Source organism: Bufo gargarizans, chromosome 4 (assembly GCF_014858855.1).
Source record: "Bufo gargarizans isolate SCDJY-AF-19 chromosome 4, ASM1485885v1, whole genome shotgun sequence".
Lineage (NCBI taxonomy): Eukaryota > Metazoa > Chordata > Amphibia > Anura > Bufonidae > Bufo > Bufo gargarizans.
In genome coordinates, this window is record NC_058083.1 from 234,374,747 (window position 1) to 234,393,890 (window position 19,144).

The 19,144-nt window shown below is 42.9% G+C and overlaps 1 protein-coding gene across 1 annotated transcript in view; it reads left to right on the forward strand.

The window, feature by feature from the left end:
- HCRTR2 (hypocretin receptor 2) overlaps positions 1-18,705 on the forward strand; it is a 197,013-nt gene extending 178,308 nt beyond the window's left edge. Inside the window, exons 6-7 of the mRNA XM_044292457.1 lie at positions 13,753-13,874; positions 18,479-18,705. Of these exons, the coding sequence (XP_044148392.1) occupies positions 13,753-13,874; positions 18,479-18,705 (349 nt within the window). The remainder of the gene's footprint in view (positions 1-13,752; positions 13,875-18,478) is intronic.
- The last annotated feature ends 439 nt before the right edge of the window (positions 18,706-19,144 follow it).

A 19,144-nucleotide genomic window follows, 5' to 3' on the forward strand; every position in this document is an offset into this window, starting at 1 on the left:
GTCAGAATATGAACCTGTAGAAAGCAGTGGCAGTCTGACTCAAAGTTCGGGCGAGGAGGTTGAGGTCCCTGATAGCACCAGGCGTACCCGGCCCCGTGTTGCTAGACCACAGGTTGCGCAGGATCCGCTTCAAGGGCAGCAGAGTGGGGCTGACGCTGTCGGCAGCAGAGTGGGGCTGACTCTGTCGGATTACGTCGTGAGGCATACACCAGCAGCGCAGCCCATCCTGGACCTAGTACCAGCACTGCCGTAACACATGGTGAAGTGGCGAGCAACAGAATGGCAGTTGAAGCTGGTACAGTGGCACATGCATTAGTTCCCCCGTCGCAGCCACCGCACAGACAGGCCCGTAGAGCCCCTAGAGTCCCTGAGATGCTGGCAAACCATGATTGGCAGTCCCCAACTTCAGCCACACCAATAGTTCACCCTTTCACCGCCCAGTCTGGAGTTCGGGTTGAGACAGCTCAGATCGGATCGGCACTGGGGTTTTTTGAGCTGTTCTTGACTGCGGAGCTGTTGGACTTAGTTGTGGCAGAAACAAATCGGTATGCCAACCCGGGAAGCTTTTATGCCCAGTCTTTTCGTGGAAACCCGTCCAAGTTTCCGAATTTAGAACTTTTCTGGGCCTTCTCCTCAACATGGGCCTAACAAAAAAGCATGAATTGCGGTCATATTGGTCTACGAACCCAATTCATCACATGCCCATGTTCTCTGCTGCCATGTCCAGGACACAATTTGAGACCATCCTGCGTTTCCTGCACTTTACTGACAACACCACCTCTCATCCCAGAGACCACCCAGCTTTTGACCGGCTCCACAAAATTCGGCCCCTCATAGACCACTTTAACACCAAATTTGCAGATTTGTATACCCCTGAGCAAAACATCTGCGTAGACTAGTCCCTTATACATTTTACCAGGCGCCTTGGCTTCAAACAATACATCCCAAGCAAGCGCGCCCGGTATGGGGTCAAATTGTATAAGCTCTGTGAAAGGGCCACAGGCTATACCCGCAAATTTCGTGTCTATGAGGGTAAAGATCAGACCCTGGAGCGGGTCGGTTGCCCTGACTACCTAGGGAGCAGTGGGAAGACAGTCTGGGACTTGGTGTCACCCTTATTTGGCAAGGGGTACCATCTTTATGTGGACAATTTTTACACAAGTGTGCCCCTCTTCAGACATTTGTTTTTAGAACAGATTGGCTGCTGTGGCACCGCGAGACCTAGTCACTGGGGCTTCCCCCAACAGCTCGTTACCACCCGTCTTGCAAGAAGGGAGAGGGCTGCATTGTGTAAAGAAGAACTGCTTGCGGTGAAATGGAGAGACAAGCGTTACGTTTACATGCTCTCCTCCATTCACGCAGACACGACAATCCAAATTGAATGAGCAACCAGTGTCATTGAAAAGCCCCTCTGTGTCCACGACTATAATTCGCTCATGGGAGGGGTGGACTTCAATGATCATATGTTGGCTCCCCATTTACTTTCCTGCAGAACCAGACGCTGGTATAAGAAGGTGTCTGTATATTTGATTCAATTGGCTATGTATAATAGTTTTGTTCTCTACAGTAAGGCTGGGAGAACAAGATCCTTCCTCAAATTTCAGGAAGAGATCGTCGAGAACCTCCTGTATCCAGGAGGGTCCGTGGCCCAGACCACCAGTGAAGTGAGCCGTCTACACGAGCGACATTTCCCCAGTGTCGTTGCCGGTACCTCAAACCAACTGCCACCCTGAAAAAAATTTCATGTCTGTAGCAGGAGTGGAATAAGGCGTAACACCTGCTATTTCTGTCCTGACTGCCCTGACCACCCTGCCCTATGCTTAGGGGAGTGTTTCCGGAAGTACCACACACAGGTACACTTAGCATGGGGATTGCATCTCACAGGACAGGCACACAGGGCTATTAGGGCCCATTCACACAGAGCTGCTGCAAACCTCTCCTTTCACAAGGGACAAAGTGCATAATGTACTTCCCCACATCTCTGGGCGATTTGCGCTTTGCACATTGTCCCATGGGGAAGGAGAGGTTTGTCCTATAAAAGGTATAAAAAGCAAAACAAAAAAAAAATCACCAGTAAGCAAAAAAGGTAAAGTTCTGTTTCCAAAGTTCATAAAATGTATTGTGTTGCGGCCTGTTTTTTTCTTTTTTGTTTTGTTTTTTTACCTTCTAGGTGGACCAACCGATCGACCAACTGCAGTACTGATGTGCATTCTGACAGAAGCACTGCGCAGATTACACAAAAGTTGGTGTATGCGGAGCTGCAAGACGAGATTTCTCTTCTGCAGTAAAAAAGATATGTTTGCCGAGGCTTATGAGCTGAGGGGGCGGCAATGTTCATATGCTTTGGCAAACACTTTGTATATAAAAAAAACAAAAAAAAACACGGCATTGATTTATTCATTCACATCGATTGATGTGAATGGAGAAATCGGACTTGCCAGGGCATACGAGCTAAGTGGGTATGGATGTTGGGCGGAGCTCCTATGTCCTGGCAGACGCCTTTCCCCTTCTTTTTTTTTTTTTTTGGGGCAGAGATTTTTTCATCCACATTGATCGATGCGAATGAAGAAATCTGTGCCGTTCAGTTTTTCTTTCAACCCAGAGGCTGAACGGAAAAAAATAATAATCTCATTACCTGTATGCTCAATGTAAGGAGAATAGCAGAAACTCCTAATGCTGGCCATACATTTAATAATTGCGGAGACCCTCAAATTCCAGGGCAGTACAAGCACCCCACAAATGACCCCATTTGGGAAAGAAGACACCCTAAGTTCTTCGCTGATGGGCATAGTGAGTTCATAGAAGTTTTTATTTTTTGTCCCAAGTTAGCAGAAAATGATGTTTTTTTTTTTTTCTTACAAAGTCTCATATTCCACTAACTTGTGACAAAAAATAAAAACTTCCATGAACTCACTATGCCCATCAATAAATACCTTGGGGTGTCTTCTTTCCAAAATGGGGTCACATGTGGGGTATTTATACTGCCCTGGCAGTTTAGGGGCCCTAAAGCGTGAGAAGAAGTCTGGAATCCAAATGTCTAAAAATGCCCTCCAAAAAGGAATTTGTGCCCCTTTGCCCACCTAGGCTGCAAAAAAGTGTCACAAATGTGGTATTGCCGTACTCAGGAGAAGTTGGGCAATGTGTTTTGGGCATGTCTTTTTACATATACCCATGCTGGGTGAGAGAAATATCTCTCTAAAATGACAACTTTGTATAAAAAAAATTGAAAAGTTGACATTTAGAGAGATGTTTCTCTCACCCAGCATGGGTATATGTAAAAAGACACCCCAAAACACATTTCCCAACTTCTCCTGAGTACGGCGATACCACATGTGTGAAACTTTTTTGAAGCCTATGTGGGCAAAGGGGCACAAATTCTAAAGATCACCTTTAGGATTTCACAGGACATTTTTTACGCATTTGGATTCCAAACTACTTCTCACGCATTAGGGCCCCTAACATGCCAGGGCAGTATAAATACCCCACAAGTGACCCCATTTTAGAAAGAAGACACCCCAAGGTATTTCGTGATGGGCATAGTGAGTTCATGGAAGTTTTTATTTTTTGTCACATTCACCTAACATAAAAGAAATTGTGATTATGTGGCCTGAGGTCAATGGATATCAATTTTATTGCAGGCCAGTGGACTATAGGCCCCAAACATTACTCATTTGCTGGACAGAAAAGAACAAGTAATTATGTGGCTGGAGGTATATTAGACGGTCTTTGGATATCAATTTTACTGCAGGCCAGTGAATTATAGGCCGCAAACATTAGGCATTCACCGGATAGAAAAGAACAAGTAATTATGGTGTTGCTGGAGGTATATTAGACAGTCATTGGATATCAATTTTACGGTAGGCCAGTGGACTACAGGTCCCAAAAATTATTAATTCACTGTATAGAAAAGAACAAGCAATAATGTGGCTGGAGGTACAATAGGCGTTCACGTTATACCAATTTCATTGTTGGCCCGTTAGATTGCAGGCCCCAAAAATTATTTATTCACCCTACTCAAATGATAAAGTGATTATGTGGCTGGAGGTATATTAGACAGCCATTCAATATAAATTTTACTGCAGGCTAGTGTAGTACAGGCCCCAAACATTAGGCATTCACCGGACAGAAAATAACAAGTAATTATGTGGCTGGAGGTATATTAGACGGTCTTTGGATATCAATTTTGCTGCAGGCCAGTGAACTATAGACGGAAAACATTAGGCATTCACCGGACAGAAAAGAACAAGTAATTATATGGCTGGAGGTATATTAGACGGTCAGTGGATATCAATTTTACTGCAGGCCATTACAAATATCAAATACATATGTTTAAAAAAACAAAAAATATAAAATTGGATTAAAAACATGGGTAATGAAATCCCGCCTCTTGAAAAAAAACTAAATGATAATAGTTGAAATTCGATAACACGTGGTCGTCACAGGTGTTGAATTCCTCTGAGGTCCCAAACATTAGGCATTCACCGGACAGAAAAGAACCAGTAATTATGTGTCTAGAGGTATATTAGAAGGTCATTCAATATTAATTTTACTGCAGACCAGTGTAGTACAGGCCTCAAACTTTAGGCATTCAATGGACAGAAAAGAACAATTCATAATGTGGCCGGAGATACATTAGGCGGTCACCGTATGATAATTTTACTATTGGCCAGTTAGATTACATGCCCCAAAAATTATGCATTTACCGTACATAAAAGATCAAGTGATTATGTGGCCGGAGGTATATTAGACGGTCAAGGGATATCAATTTTACAGCAGGCCAGTGGATTACAGGCCCCAAAAATTATTCAATCATCGTACAGAAAAGCACAATTGATAATCTGGCTGGAGGTAAATTAGGCGGTCACCGTATAACAATTTTCTGTTGGCCAGTTAGATTACAGGCGCCAAAAATGATGCATTCACTGTACATAAAAGATCAAGTGATTATGTGGCCGGAGGTATATTAGACGGTCAATGGATATAAATTTTACTGCAGGCCAGTGGACTACAGGCCCCAAAATTCATTCACTGTACAGAAAAGAATAATTGATATAGATGGAGGTACATTAGGCAGTCACCATATAAATATTTTACTGTTGGCCAGTTAGATTACAGGCCCAAAAAATTATGCATTCACCGTACATAAATGATCAAGTGATTATATGGCTGGAGGTATATTAGATGGCCATTCAATATCAATTTTACTGCAGGCCAGTGTAGTACATGCCCCAAACATTAGGCGTTCACCGGACAGAAAAGAACAAGTAATTATGTGGCTGGAGGTATATTAGAAGGTCATTAGATACACATTTTACTGCAGGCCAGTACAAATAGATGTCAAATACATATGTTTAAAAGAACAAAAAATATTAAATTGGATTAAAATGGCTAACAAAATTCCTCCTCTTGAAAAAAAAAAAAAAATGTAATAGCTAAAATTCGATAACTCGTAGTTGTCACAGGTGTTGAATTCCTCCGAGGTCCTAAACATTAGGAATTCACCGAACAGAAAAGGCCTTTTATGCTGCTGTATTTACCTAAGACAATGACCATTATTTGTTCTGGGTGGTGGCGGATATTTGTGGGCTATCATGAGGAAATTCAATTAAACGGGTCTCCAAATTGGGCACATAGCCTGAGCTTGCCCTTTACGCCTTGGAAGTGCTGGCCTGTCCTGCAGCCTGTGTATTGTCTGAAAGTGTGTCCAGCACGACTGGAGGGGGTTATCACAGGTTATATTTCCCAATGTATTGGGGTGTACCCTAATTTTAAAAAATAAAAATAAATTTTAAACCAAAAAGCAGTGTAGACTACCTCCTCCACTGCCGCTTCCACCTACACCACCACATCTACCGCCTCCTCAACCTCCTACTCTATATGGACCTCGTCCTTCTAGATCAAGATTATTTTTTATCTTTACGTATTTTATGTTATTTAAAGTCATTTCCCTATCCACATTTGTTTGCAGAACACTTGCCATGCTCTTAACCACATTTTGATGCCATTTGCAACCCTCTAGCTGTTTCCATTACATTTTTACAGCCATTTTAGTGCTCAAAAGTGGGGTTCGGGTTCGTGGAAAAGTTCGGGTCCCGAACTCAAACTTTTTTGTGAAGTTTTGCCGAACCCGTCAAACTCAAACATCCAGGTGTCCGCTTAACTCTACTTGCCAAGATTTCTCCACTCTTCTTTGCAAAAACACTGCAAATCTGTCAGATTGCGATGGCATCTCCTATGCACACCCCACAGATTTTCAATCTGATTCAGGTCTGGGCTCTGGCTGGGCCATTCCAAAACTTTAATCTTCTGGTGAAGCCATTCCTTTGTTGATTTGGAAGTATGTTTTGGGTCGTTGTCATGCTGAAAGATGAAGTTCCTCTTCATGTTCAGCTTTCTAGCAGAAGCATGAAGGTTTTGTGCCAATATTGACTGGTATTTGGAACTGTTCATAATTCCCTCTAGCTTAACTAAGGGCTCTTTCACATCTGCGTTATAGTCTTCCGGCATAGAGTTCCGTCGTCGGGGCTCTATGCCGGAAGAATACTGATCAGGATTATCCTAATGCATTCTGAATGGACAGTCCGTCCTTCAGAATGCATCAGAATGTCTTCCGTTCCGGAACGGAACGTTTTTTGGCCGCAGCAAATAGCGCAGCATGCTGCGCTTTTTGCTCCGGCCAAAAATCCGGAACACTTGCCGCAAGGCCGGATCCGGAATGAATGCCCATTGAAAGGCATTGATCCGGATCCGGCCTTAAGCTAAACGTCGTTTCGGCGCATTGCCGGATGCGACGTTTAGCTTTTTCTCAATGGTTACCATGGCTGCCGGGACGCTAAAGTCCTGGCAGCCATGGTAAACTGTAGTGGGGAGCGGGGAGCAGCATACTTACCATCCGTGCGGCTCCCGGGGCGCTCCAGAGTGACGTCAGGGCGCCCCAGGCGCATGGATGACGTGATCGCATGGATCACATGATCCATGCGCATGGGGCGCTCTGACGTCATTCTGGAGCGCCCCGGGAGCCGCACGGATGGTAAGTATACCGCTCCCCCGCTCCCCACTACTACTATGGCAACCAGGACGTTAATAGCGTCCTGGGTGCCATAGTAACACTATAAGCATTTTGAAGACGGATCCGTCTTCAAATGCTTTCAGTACACTTGCGTTTTTCCGGATCCGGCGTGTAATTCCGGCAAGTGGAGTACACGCCGGATCCGGACAACGCAAGTGTGAAAGAGGCCTAAGGCCCCATTTCCAGCTGAAGAAATACAGACCCAAAGCATGATGCTGCCACCACCATGCTTCACTGTGGGTATGGTGTTCTTTTGGTGATGTGCAGTGTTGTTTTTGGGCCAAACATATCATTTGGAATTATGGCCAAAAAGTTCAACCTTTGTTTCATCAGACCATAACGCCCTTTTCCACATGCTTTTGGGAGACTTCAGATGTGTTTTTGCAAAATGTAGCCTGGATTGGATGTTTTTCTTCATAAGAAAAGGCTTTCGTCGTGCCACTCTACCACATAGCAGTTTATAGGTCACATTAAAAGTTCAAAAAAGTTCGGAAATGATTTATCTTTGTCTCATTTTTTTTACAGCACAGAAACCTGACATTTTAACAGGGGTGTGTAGATTTTTTATATCCACTGTATATAAAATCAAACTTCTGATATATATGAATGCATAATATGTGGGAAACTACTACTGATGTTTTTAGCCATAATATACTTACATATATAATAATATATTATATATTCTAAATATATAATAATATATGTAAATATATTATGGCTAAAAACTTTGAATTCCCAACCTTGTACATTAGATGCAAGGACGTTAACCACTACACTAGACAGGCGGCTGCGCTTGTCTGTGATAACGCCCCCTGCTGTGCTAAACACACGATTAGGTAATACACTGGCTGCAGGGCAGGCCAGCACCTCCAAGGCTTAAAGGGCAAGCTCAGGCCATGTGCCCAATTTGGAGACCCAAAAGTTGAAGGGGGCAGACCCGTCATTCAGTATGTGTAGGCGTGTGCACACATACTGCTCCACCATGTTGGTGAAATGCTGTATCCTGCTAAGACGTTCCATATCAGCTGGTGGTGCTGGTTGTTGTGGCTTGCTGACAAAGCTTTTCCACATTTTGGCCATGGTAACCCTGCTTTCTGAGGTGCGGGCGGTGCCAGAGCTGCATTTGCGACCTCTTCCTCCTCCTCTGCCTTCGCCTTGTGCTTCCACTGTGCCCCCGCTGTCAGATGGGAATGCCACCAGCAGCAAGTCTACAAGCGTGCGCTTGTATTTGCGCATCTTACAATCACGCTCCAGTGAGGGAATTAAGGACAGTACGTTGTCCTTGTAATGGGGATCCAGCAGCGTGGCCACCCAGTAATCAGCACAAGTTAGAATGAGGACAACTCGGCGGTCGTTGCGGAGACACTTCAGCTTGTAATCACTCAAGTGTGCCTGGCTGCCCAGAGGCAACGAAAAGCTGTCCCCTGTGGGAGGTGTATTGTCTGTGTCCTCTGTATCCCCCCAGCCACGCACCAGTGATGGCCATGAGCTGGTCTAGGTGCCACCTTGCTGTGAACATGGTTCCTCCTCCTCCTCATCCTCCACCTCGTCATCCTCCAAAATTGCGCTATGGCTGGACAATTGTGTACCTGGTGTTTGTTGGAGCAGGAACCCACCCTCAGAGCCACTTGGGAATGATTGGCCGGAAACCCTATGAAATTATCCCTCTTCCTCCTCCTCCTGTGCCACATCCTCTTCCATCATCGCAAGCAGCATTTTTTCAAGGAGGCATAGAATTGGGATAGTAACGCTGAGAACGGCATTAGAGGCATTGGCCATGTTGGTAGACTACTCAAAACAGCGCAAAAAGGAACACAGGTCTCTCATGGAAGCCCAGTCATTGGTGGTGAAGTGATGCTGTTCCGCAGAGCGACTCACCCGTGTGTGCTGCAGCTGAAACTCCACTATCGCCTGCTGCTTGCACAGTCTGGCCAGCATGTGCAAAGTGGAGTTCCACCTTGTGGGCACGTCGCATATGAGGCGGTGAGCGGGAAGGCAGAAATTACACTGCAGTGCTGACACGCGAGCAGCAGCAGGGTGAGAACGCCGAAAGCGTAGACAGACAGCCCGCATTTTATAAAGCAGCTCTGACATATCGGGGTAATTTTTAAGGAATCTCTGCACCACCAAATTCAGCACATGCGCCAGGCAAGGGATGTGCGTCACAACGGCTAGTCCCAGAGCTGCTATGAGATTTCGCCCATTATCGCACACCACCAGGCCGGGCTTGAGGCTCACTGGCACCAACCACTCATTGGTCTGTTGTTCAAGGCCCATCCACAGATCCTGCGTGCCATTCAATCCTCGGTGGTGGAAGGACATGCGGCAAACTGCTATCCACCTAAGGCCCAGCCACAATTGCATTTACCTAGTGCTGTTATGGAGATATAACGTCCCTGACCGTGCTTACTGGTTCTTGTAAGTGAGGTGCACCTTGCCACAGATGGCGTTGCGCAGTGCACACCTGATTTTTGTCCCACTTGGTTGTGCAGGGAAGGTATGGCACACCTGGAAAAGTAGTGGCGGCTGGGCACGACATACTGTGGGACAGCCACTGCCATAAGGCTTTAAAACTCTCTGTCTCCACCAGCGGGAATGACTGCCAGTCATTTTTAAATGCTGGCATTTAGGGCCAGGGATCGCGGGTGGGTAGGGGGTACTTCTTCTTTCACTCCAGTGTTTGGGAGATGGAGAGCTGAACGCTTCCGTGGTACATTGTGGAGATGCTTGGTGACCTAGATGGTGGTGTTGCTGGCAGATCCTCTGTTTGCAGGGTGGCAGGTTGCACTGTCACTCCAGAGGTGGATGAAGAGGCCGAGACTGTAGCAGAAGAGGAAGCGGGAGGAGCCAGAGACCTTTCTTGGTTTTTGAGGTGTCTACTCCACTGCAGCTCGTGCTTTGCAATTAGATGCCTGGTCATTCAGGTTGTGCTCAGGTTGAGAACGTTTATGCCTCGCTTCAGGCTCTGATTGCACACAGCGTGCAAACCACTTGTGTCTTGTCGTCAGCACATTGTCTGAAGAACTGCCATGCCAGGGAATTCCTTGGAGCTGGCTTTGGTGTGCTCGGTCACTTGCTGCGGTAGGAGGTAGCAGGCGGACTGTCTAGGGGACGGACGCTCCGCTTTTGCACCCTGCTCCCTCTTCTGCTGTGCTAGTGGCTCTGTGCGTCCACCGCCTCTTCCTCCGAACCACTTGTATGACCTTGATTCCATGTGGGGTCGAGGACCTCATCGTCCTGACACATCATCTTCCACCCAGTCTTCACCCCTGCCCTCCTTGTCAGTATGCACACTGCAGAAAGCCACAGCAGTTGGCACCTGTGTTTCGTCATCTTCCAAGACGTGCTGCGGTGGTCCTCCCATGTACTCATCTTGAAACATAATTGGATGGGCATCGGTGCACTCAATATCTTCCACTTCTTGGGCACGGCTAGGTGGATGGCCCTGGGAAACCCTGCTAACAGAGTCATCAAAAAGCAGAAGAGACTGCTGCATGACTTGGTGCTTAGACTGCTTGACTGATTTTCAAGGGATTGAGGTGAAAGACTGATGTACATCGGCTGCAGGTGCCAACTCTGATCTTTTAGCAGGAGACTGGGTGGGAGACAATGTGAAGGAACTGGAGGCACTGTCAGCAACCCAATCTACTATCGCCTGTACTTGTTCTGGCCTCACCATTCATAAAGCCGCATTAGGCCCGACCAAATACCGCTACATGTTCTGTCGCCTACTCGCACCTGAGGAAGGTGTTTCACTTGTGCGTGTAGCTGGCACAGATCGACCACGTCCTCTCCCTGCAGGAGCTCCACCCGCAGCACCACAAACGGGGCCTTGTCCCTTATTTGATGCTCTCTCAAATTTCGAATCTTGCCCTAAATGGCTGTTTTTCTAATTGCAGAATAGAATCACAGTATCTAAAGGGTGTATCTCACAATGACATATGCGGACTAGGCCGCAATTAAAGATTTTTGCCCAAAATGGGTGTTTTTTTTAAATAACAGAATAGAACCAGAGTATCTAAAGGAGGTATCTCACACGTTCAGATGCAGACTAGGCCGCAATTAAAGATTTTTGCCCAAAATGGGTATTTTATTAATAGCAGAATAGAACCACAGTATCTAAAGGGTGTATCTCACAATGACATATGCAGAAAGGGCTGCAAAATTATTATTTTTTGCCCAAAATGGGTGTTTTATTAATAGCAGAATAGAACCACAGTATCTAAAGGGTGTATCTCACAATGACATATGCAGCAAAGGCTGCAAAATTACGCTTTTTTACCAAAATGGGTGTTTTTTTAATAGCAGAATATAACCACAGTATCTAAAGGGTGTATCTCACAATTACATATGCAGCAAATGCTGCAAAAGTACGCTTTTTGCCCAAAATGGGTGTTTTATTAATAGCAGAATAGAACCACAGTATCTAAAGGGTGTATCTCACAATGACATATGCAGCAAAGGCTGCAGAATTAAGTTTTTGCCCAAAATGGGTGTTTTTTTATAGCAGAATAGAACAGTATGTAAAGGGTGTATCTCTCAATGACATATGCAGCAAAGGCTGCAAAATTAAACGTTTTTTGCCCAAAATGGGTGTTTCTTTTTACTAACAAAATATGACAGCAGTATATAACGCTTGAATTTCACACGTGCAGATGCAGCAAGAGCTGTAAAATTGTGTATTTTGCCCAAAAAGGGTGTTATTTAAAACCCAGAAAATTATAGCTGTATTTCTAGCTTAAATAGCACACTCTCTAATGCGGCAGAGGCCCAAGATGAAGGTTATTGCCAAAAATGAGTGTTTTTTCAAAGCCAGAAAATTATTGAAGTATTTCAAACTTGTTTTTAACAATCACAGATGCAGTAAGGGCTGCAATATTAAGTATTTTGCCCAAAAAGGGTGTTTTTTACTATCAAACTATGACAGCTGTATATCACGCTTGAATTTCACACGTGCAGATGCAGCAAGAGCTGTAAAATGGTGTATTTTGCCCAAAAAGGGTGTTTTTTAAAACCCTAAAAATTATAGCTGTATTTCTAGCTTAAATAGCACACTGTCTAATGCGGCAGAGGCGCAAGATGAAGGTTATTGCCAAAAATGAGTGTTTTTTCAAAGCCAGAAAATTATTGAAGTATTTCAAACTTGTTTTTAACAATCACAGATGCAGTAAGGGCTGCAATATTAAGTATTTTGCCCAAAAAGGGTGTTTTTTACTATCAAACTATGACAGCTGTATATCACGCTTGAATTTCACACGTGCAGATGCAGCAAGAGCTGTAAAATGGTGTATTTTGCCCAAAAAGGGTGTTTTTTAAAACCCTAAAAATTATAGCTGTATTTCTAGCTTAAATAGCACACTGTCTAATGCGGCAGAGGCGCAAGATGAAGGTTATTGCCAAAAATGAGTGTTTTTTCAAAGCCAGAAAATTATTGAAGTATTTCAAACTTGTTTTTAACAATCACAGATGCAGTAAGGGCTGCAATATTAAGTATTTTGCCCAAAAAGGGTGTTTTTTACTATCAAACTATGACAGCTGTATATCACGCTTGAATTTCACACGTGCAGATGCAGCAAGAGCTGTAAAATGGTGTATTTTGCCCAAAAAGGGTGTTTTTTAAAACCCTAAAAATTATAGCTGTATTTCTAGCTTAAATAGCACACTGTCTAATGCGGCAGAGGCGCAAGATGAAGGTTATTGCCAAAAATGAGTGTTTTTTCAAAGCCAGAAAATTATTGAAGTATTTCAAACTTGTTTTTAACAATCACAGATGCAGTAAGGGCTGCAATATTAAGTATTTTGCCCAAAAAGGGTGTTTTTTACTATCAAACTATGACAGCTGTATATCACGCTTGAATTTCACACGTGCAGATGCAGCAAGAGCTGTAAAATGGTGTATTTTGCCCAAAAAGGGTGTTTTTTAAAACCCTAAAAATTATAGCTGTATTTCTAGCTTAAATAGCACACTGTCTAATGCGGCAGAGGCGCAAGATGAAGGTTATTGCCAAAAATGGGTGTTTTTTCAAAGCCAGAAAATTATTGAAGTATTTCACACTTTACATGTTAACCTGCACAGAAATATAAAACAAGTCTTCTGCTAAATAGGAATACTCACTACATCAGAAACTACGGTACTATGAGGTTTTTCTAATGCAGGTTAGCATTCAGCTTTATAGCTGAGTGGATAAAGTCCTTGCCTCTAATGTACAATATTGGGAGTTCAAATCCTGGCAGAATCTTTTCAGAAATTAGATTTAAATACACTAAGGTGTTCCCAAGCGCTGACTCCATATCTGGATATTGCTATATATGGAGTCAGAGCAGGGACTCCTAAGCCGAACTATAGTCCCGACACCCTCCCCTCTTTAGAGCCGGGGATGCCTGGTGTTCTCCTAATGACTTCCATGGTGCAAAGTGTTGTACTCGAGCACACAAGCACTTTGGTGCTTGATCAACAGTAGCAGTAGTCACATGTTTGACATCATCACTTCACCTAAGTAAAAAAAAAAAGCCTATCAGGGAGTAGCAGAGTTGTGATGTTGGATTTAATAGGTAATTATTGCTACTTTAACTCTTCTTTTTTCCCCACTGTTAGCCATCTTTTGATGATACTGGACAATTCGTTTAATATCTTATTTACTTTTTACTGTAGTAATGGTTGTCACATTTTATTTTGTTTTTAGAGTTTTTGGAATGTTTGCTCAGACAGACAACAGGGAAACAGTTTATGCCTGGTTTACATTTTCTCATTGGTTGGTGTATGCTAATAGTGCAGCTAATCCAATAATTTACAACTTTCTTAGTGGTAAGTTTTTAGTGGTAAGTTCTGTTTGCTTGCTTTCTCTAATTCAATGAACTGTAATATCAAAGGACTGTGAAGAGTTATTATTGACAATGTAAAATGCATTTTAATGAAGTTTTATCAAGTTTTCCAAAGTGGACAATCCTTGTTAAGTATTAATGAATTAGACTAGCTTTATGTTGCTTGTAAATAGAATAAAAACCAAACATTTTATATGTACTATAACGCAATGCTAAGAGCTAATACACTTTAGCAAACCTTTTAATGTCATAGGGGCATACCAAACATTTTGATCTCTGGGTGACTGAGTGCTGAGACAAGACAAAACAAGCAGAATTGCTTAACTGATGGAAGATGAAAATGAAGACAGCCTCATAAACTTTCTACTGAGTCCATCTTCAGTGGCTAGTAGAGGCAGTGCCCAGCTGAGTACTGTTAATTCATTGTTTAAGCAGCCAGCGTGGGTTTCAGCACTTAAGCCTACACTAGTCAAAACCCTTGATATGTCAATATGACATAGCAAACATTTTGCTGATTTGCAGTTACACTTTCTTAACTTTTGTGTAAAACAAAGACACAAATGTTATAGGAGTAATGCCTTTCTTGGTAACCAGAAAAATTATAAATATATATACTTTTTTTTTTTTGTTTTACATGAAAGTACTTTATGTCACAAAAAATGGATTAGTTAACATGGTACTATATAATTAGTTTTCTGTACATCTACATAATAAGACATTATTGCTAAAAATAAAATGCTAAGATTTCTAAGGCAGTGTCTTCCTCTTTGATGCTCTACAGAGTTACAGACTGTTAAAACCTCCTTTCTGCTTTTTGTCAAGCATGTACAGTACAGACCAAAAGTTTGGACACACCTTCTCATTCAAAGAGTTTTCTTTATTTTCATGACTATGAAAATTTTTGATTCACACTGAAGGCATCAAAACTATGAATTAACACATGTGGAATTATATACATAACAAAAAAGTGTGAAGCAACTGAAAATATGTCATATTCTAGGTTATTCAAAGTAGCCATCTTTTGCTTTGATTACTGCTTTGCACACTCTTGGCATTCTCTTGATGAGCTTCAAGAGGTAGTCACCTGAAATGGTCTTCCAACAGTCTTGAAGGAGTTCCCAGAGATGCTTAGCACTTGTTGGCCCTTTTGCTTTCACTCTGCGGTCCAGCTCACCCCAAACCATCTTGATTTGGTTCAGGTCCGGGGACTGTGGAGGCCAGGTCATCTGACGCAGCACCCCATCACTCTCCTTCATGGTCAAATAGCCCTTACACAGCCTGGAGGTGTGTTTGGGGTCATTGTCCTGTTGAAAAATAAATGATGGTCCAACTAAACGCAAACCGGATGGAATAGCATGCCGCTGCAAGATGCTGTGGTAGCCATGCTGGTTCAGTACGCCTTCAATTTTGAATAAATCCCCAACAGTGTCACCAGCAAAGCACCCTCACACCATCACACCTCCTCCTCCATGCTTCACGGTGGGAACCAGGCATGTAGAGTCCATCCATTCACCTTTTCTGCGTCGCACAAAGACACAGTGTTTGGAACCAAAGATCCCAAATTTGGACTCATCAGACCAAAGCAAAGATTTCCACTGGGAGCTACATCAGTTTTTTGCCCCCTGGAGTCCCCCAAGACAATCATCCTGGATCCTACAGCATGAATCACGTCTCCATCACCAGATAAGTATGTTACTGGTGGCCTTTTCTGCTGACGGACACTTGGGTGGCCTCCAGTTTTGTTTTTGTTTTTTGTTGAGCATTTTGGTGTCCACCTGACACTGATCTTCATCTATGTCCCCTGACGAACCTCTTTTGTATTTGAAGGGGGGAAACGCGTCGGGACACGTGGCATTATAATTAGTATCTAATACAGACTAGTACCCAAATATCCATATGGGCTAGTATACCAAGGGCGCTACAAGGATAGACAGCTGAGGCACGTTGACGGAGTATACCTACCATCAAGGCACATCTCCGGGCTGAGGATTTTTTCAAGGGATATCACAGGGACAGACACTGATTTTGCACGTGTTGCCCCAGTCTTTCCCCCCTTCTCCTCACGTTTAGCCGCCTGTCTGATCCGTACCTGCTCTTCTTTTTGTGGTTTTGTTTTGTGTCTTGTTGCATTTGTCTATGCGTTATTGTGGATCCCCGATAGGGATTGTTATTTTAGATAATTCTATTAAAAGTTATTTTTTAGGTAGTTGTTCTTAGTGACAGTGATTCTTGATTTTACAACTACCCTTTATAATTATTGTTCTTTGACAAAGATTTCCACTGGTCTAATGTCCATTCCTTGTGTTCTTTAGCCCAAACAAGTCTCTTCTGCTTGTTGCCTGTCCTTAGCAATGGTTTCCTAGCAGATATTCTACCATGAAGGCCTGATTCACACTGTCTCCTCTTAACAGTTGTTCTAGAGATGTGTCTGCTGCTAGAACTCTGTGTGGCATTGACCTGGTCTCTAATCTGAGCTGCTGTTAACCTGCGATTTCTGAGGCTGGTGACTCGGATGAACTTATCCTCCGCAGCAGAGGCAAGAAATCCCACTTATTAAACCTGACAGGGCACACCTGTGAAGTGAAAAGTCACATTTCATGTGACTACCTCTTGAAGCTCATCAAGAGAATGCCAAGAGTGTGCAAAGCAGTAATGAAAGCAAAAGGTGGCTACTTTGAAGAACCTAGAATATGACATATTTTCTGCTGTTTCACAATTTTTTGTTATGTATATAATTCCACATGTGTTAATTCATAGTTTTGATGCCTTCAGTGTGAATCTACAATTTTCATACAATTTTAAATATAGTAACATCATATTAAAATGTATTGCTCGACTATAATTGGAAACAAAATTCAAAAGTGCACACTTTGGACTCTGTTCATGTTTATATTTCTATACTTTTTTTTGAAGAACAGAATAATGTAGTATACCACACTATTCTGTCCTGCAGAAAAGAGTATTGTAGTCAATACGAGACACATGAAAACATTACGTTTCCACCTGTTAAACATATGTTTTTTTCATATAATGCCTTGAAATCTTCAAATCTTTATTTAAAGCAAGAGACATTTTGCACACAAAAAAATGGATAACTAAAAAAAAAAACAGACGTAAATGAATTGGAATGTATACACAAAATCAGATAACCATGAAATTGCATGCATTTTGTATATGTTTTTTCATGTATATCTAACATATAATTTAAACTTACCTTAAAGGGGTTCTGCAGTTTTTTTAAACTGATGATCTATCCTCTGGATAGATCATCAGCATCTGATCGGCGGGGGTCCGACACTCAGGACCCCTGCCTATCAACTGTTTGAGAAGGCAGTGGCGCTGGCAGTAGTGCCGCAGCCTTTTCGCTGTTTACCGCAAGCCTAGTGATGTCACGATTAGTATAAATGGCCTCGGCGGGGATAAGCTCCATTCAAATGAACAGAGCTTAGCCCCACCCAGGCCATTGATACTAGTCGTGACATTACTGGGCCTGCGATAAACAGCAAGAAGGCCGCAGCGCTACTGTCAGCTCTGCTGCTTTCGCAAACAGCTGATCGGGGGGGTCCCGGGTGTCGGCCCCCTGCTGATCAGATGCTGATGATCTATCCAGAGGATAGCTCATCAGTTTAAAAAACTGCAGAATCCCTTTAAAAATTAGATGTCAACAGCCCCTTAGACTCTGATTACATATAATGTTTCCTATTCTGTTGAAACTTTGTTGTATTTTGTCCTCAAATATAGTATAGTATTCTACACTATTCTTGATGCCAGAAATATTGTTACCTTACAGATCCCACAGTAGGAACAATCAGGATTCAATGGGTCAGACATGACTGATTTAAGTAGGAAAGCCATGAAGGTAGTTAGAACAAAGGGTGATAGCGCTATAGTTTAATATTAACAAGACTTTAAACAGCAATAATGACCAAAAAATAGCAAGAGCAAAACAGACACAACTGAAAGATTTTTCAGGCCTCAAAGTACAAAATTGAGTAGCTCCACAAAATGTAACATATTATCATTGCACTATAGTCAAAAATGCTACTGATCATATGTTTTTAAACTATTATTAATGATAAACCTATGGACAGAGGAATGAATGGTGATGATGGTTTGCTAGTGAAAGTAATTAGAGAAGTTTTCCAGGAATTAATATTGATGACCTATCCTCAGGATAGTTCACCAATATTACATTGGCAGGGGTAGGACTCTCGGAAACCCTGCCAATTAGCTATTAGAAGAGGCGCGGTGCTCCGTGAACACCGCAGCCTCTTCCTAGGCCATGTGACATCACCATACATTGGTCCCATGACCTAGTTGCAGTAGCAGGCACAGCCTTGATATGATGTACGACGCTGTGCTTGGTAAGCTGCTGGGAGCGTGCCGCACCCACCTGAGCTCCAGTAAGCGCCATTCCTCCCTGAAACAGCTGATCCTGAGGATAGATCATCGTTATCATTTCCTGGATAACCCTTTAAGACAAATTATTGTTGTCAGAACTTTCCTGCCTGCCAATCCCTCCTCCTCATACAAACAACTAGCACTGTTTGGACCTTATTTAGAACAACCTTTTTATGTTCTTTTTAGGTAAATTTAGAGAAGAATTCAAAGCGGCCTTTTCGTGCTGTTGCCTTGGAGATAATAATAACCAAGATGAAAACTTAATTCGAGGAAGAACCAGCAATGGAAGTAGAAAATCACTGACTACACAGATCAGCAACTTTGATAATGTGTCAAGAATCTCAGAACATGTTGTCCTAACAAATATTAGCAGTCTGAACACAAATGGTACTGGACAATTACAAAACTGGTAACATTTCAAATGCAAGGCAACAAGTTTAAAGAGAACCTGTTAACACAAAATGCAATGCAATCTGAAAGTACCATGTTATAAAGTAGGAGAAGCTGAGCAGAATGAAATATGCACTGAACAAAAATATAAACGCAACACTTTCGGCTTTGCTCCCATTTTGCATGAGCTGAACGCAAAGATCTGAAACATTTTCTACATACACAAAAGACCCTTGACTCTCAAATATCATTCACAAATCTATCTAAATCTGTGTTAGTGAGCACTTCTCCTTTGCCGTGATAATCCATACCACCTCACAGGTGCGGCATATCAAGGTGCTGATTAGACAGCATGAATGATGCACAGGTGTGCCTTAGACTGCCCAGACTAAAAGGACATTCTGAAATGTGCACAGTTTTGCCTTACTGGAAGGGGGGGGGGGGGGTGTTTAAGAAAACCAG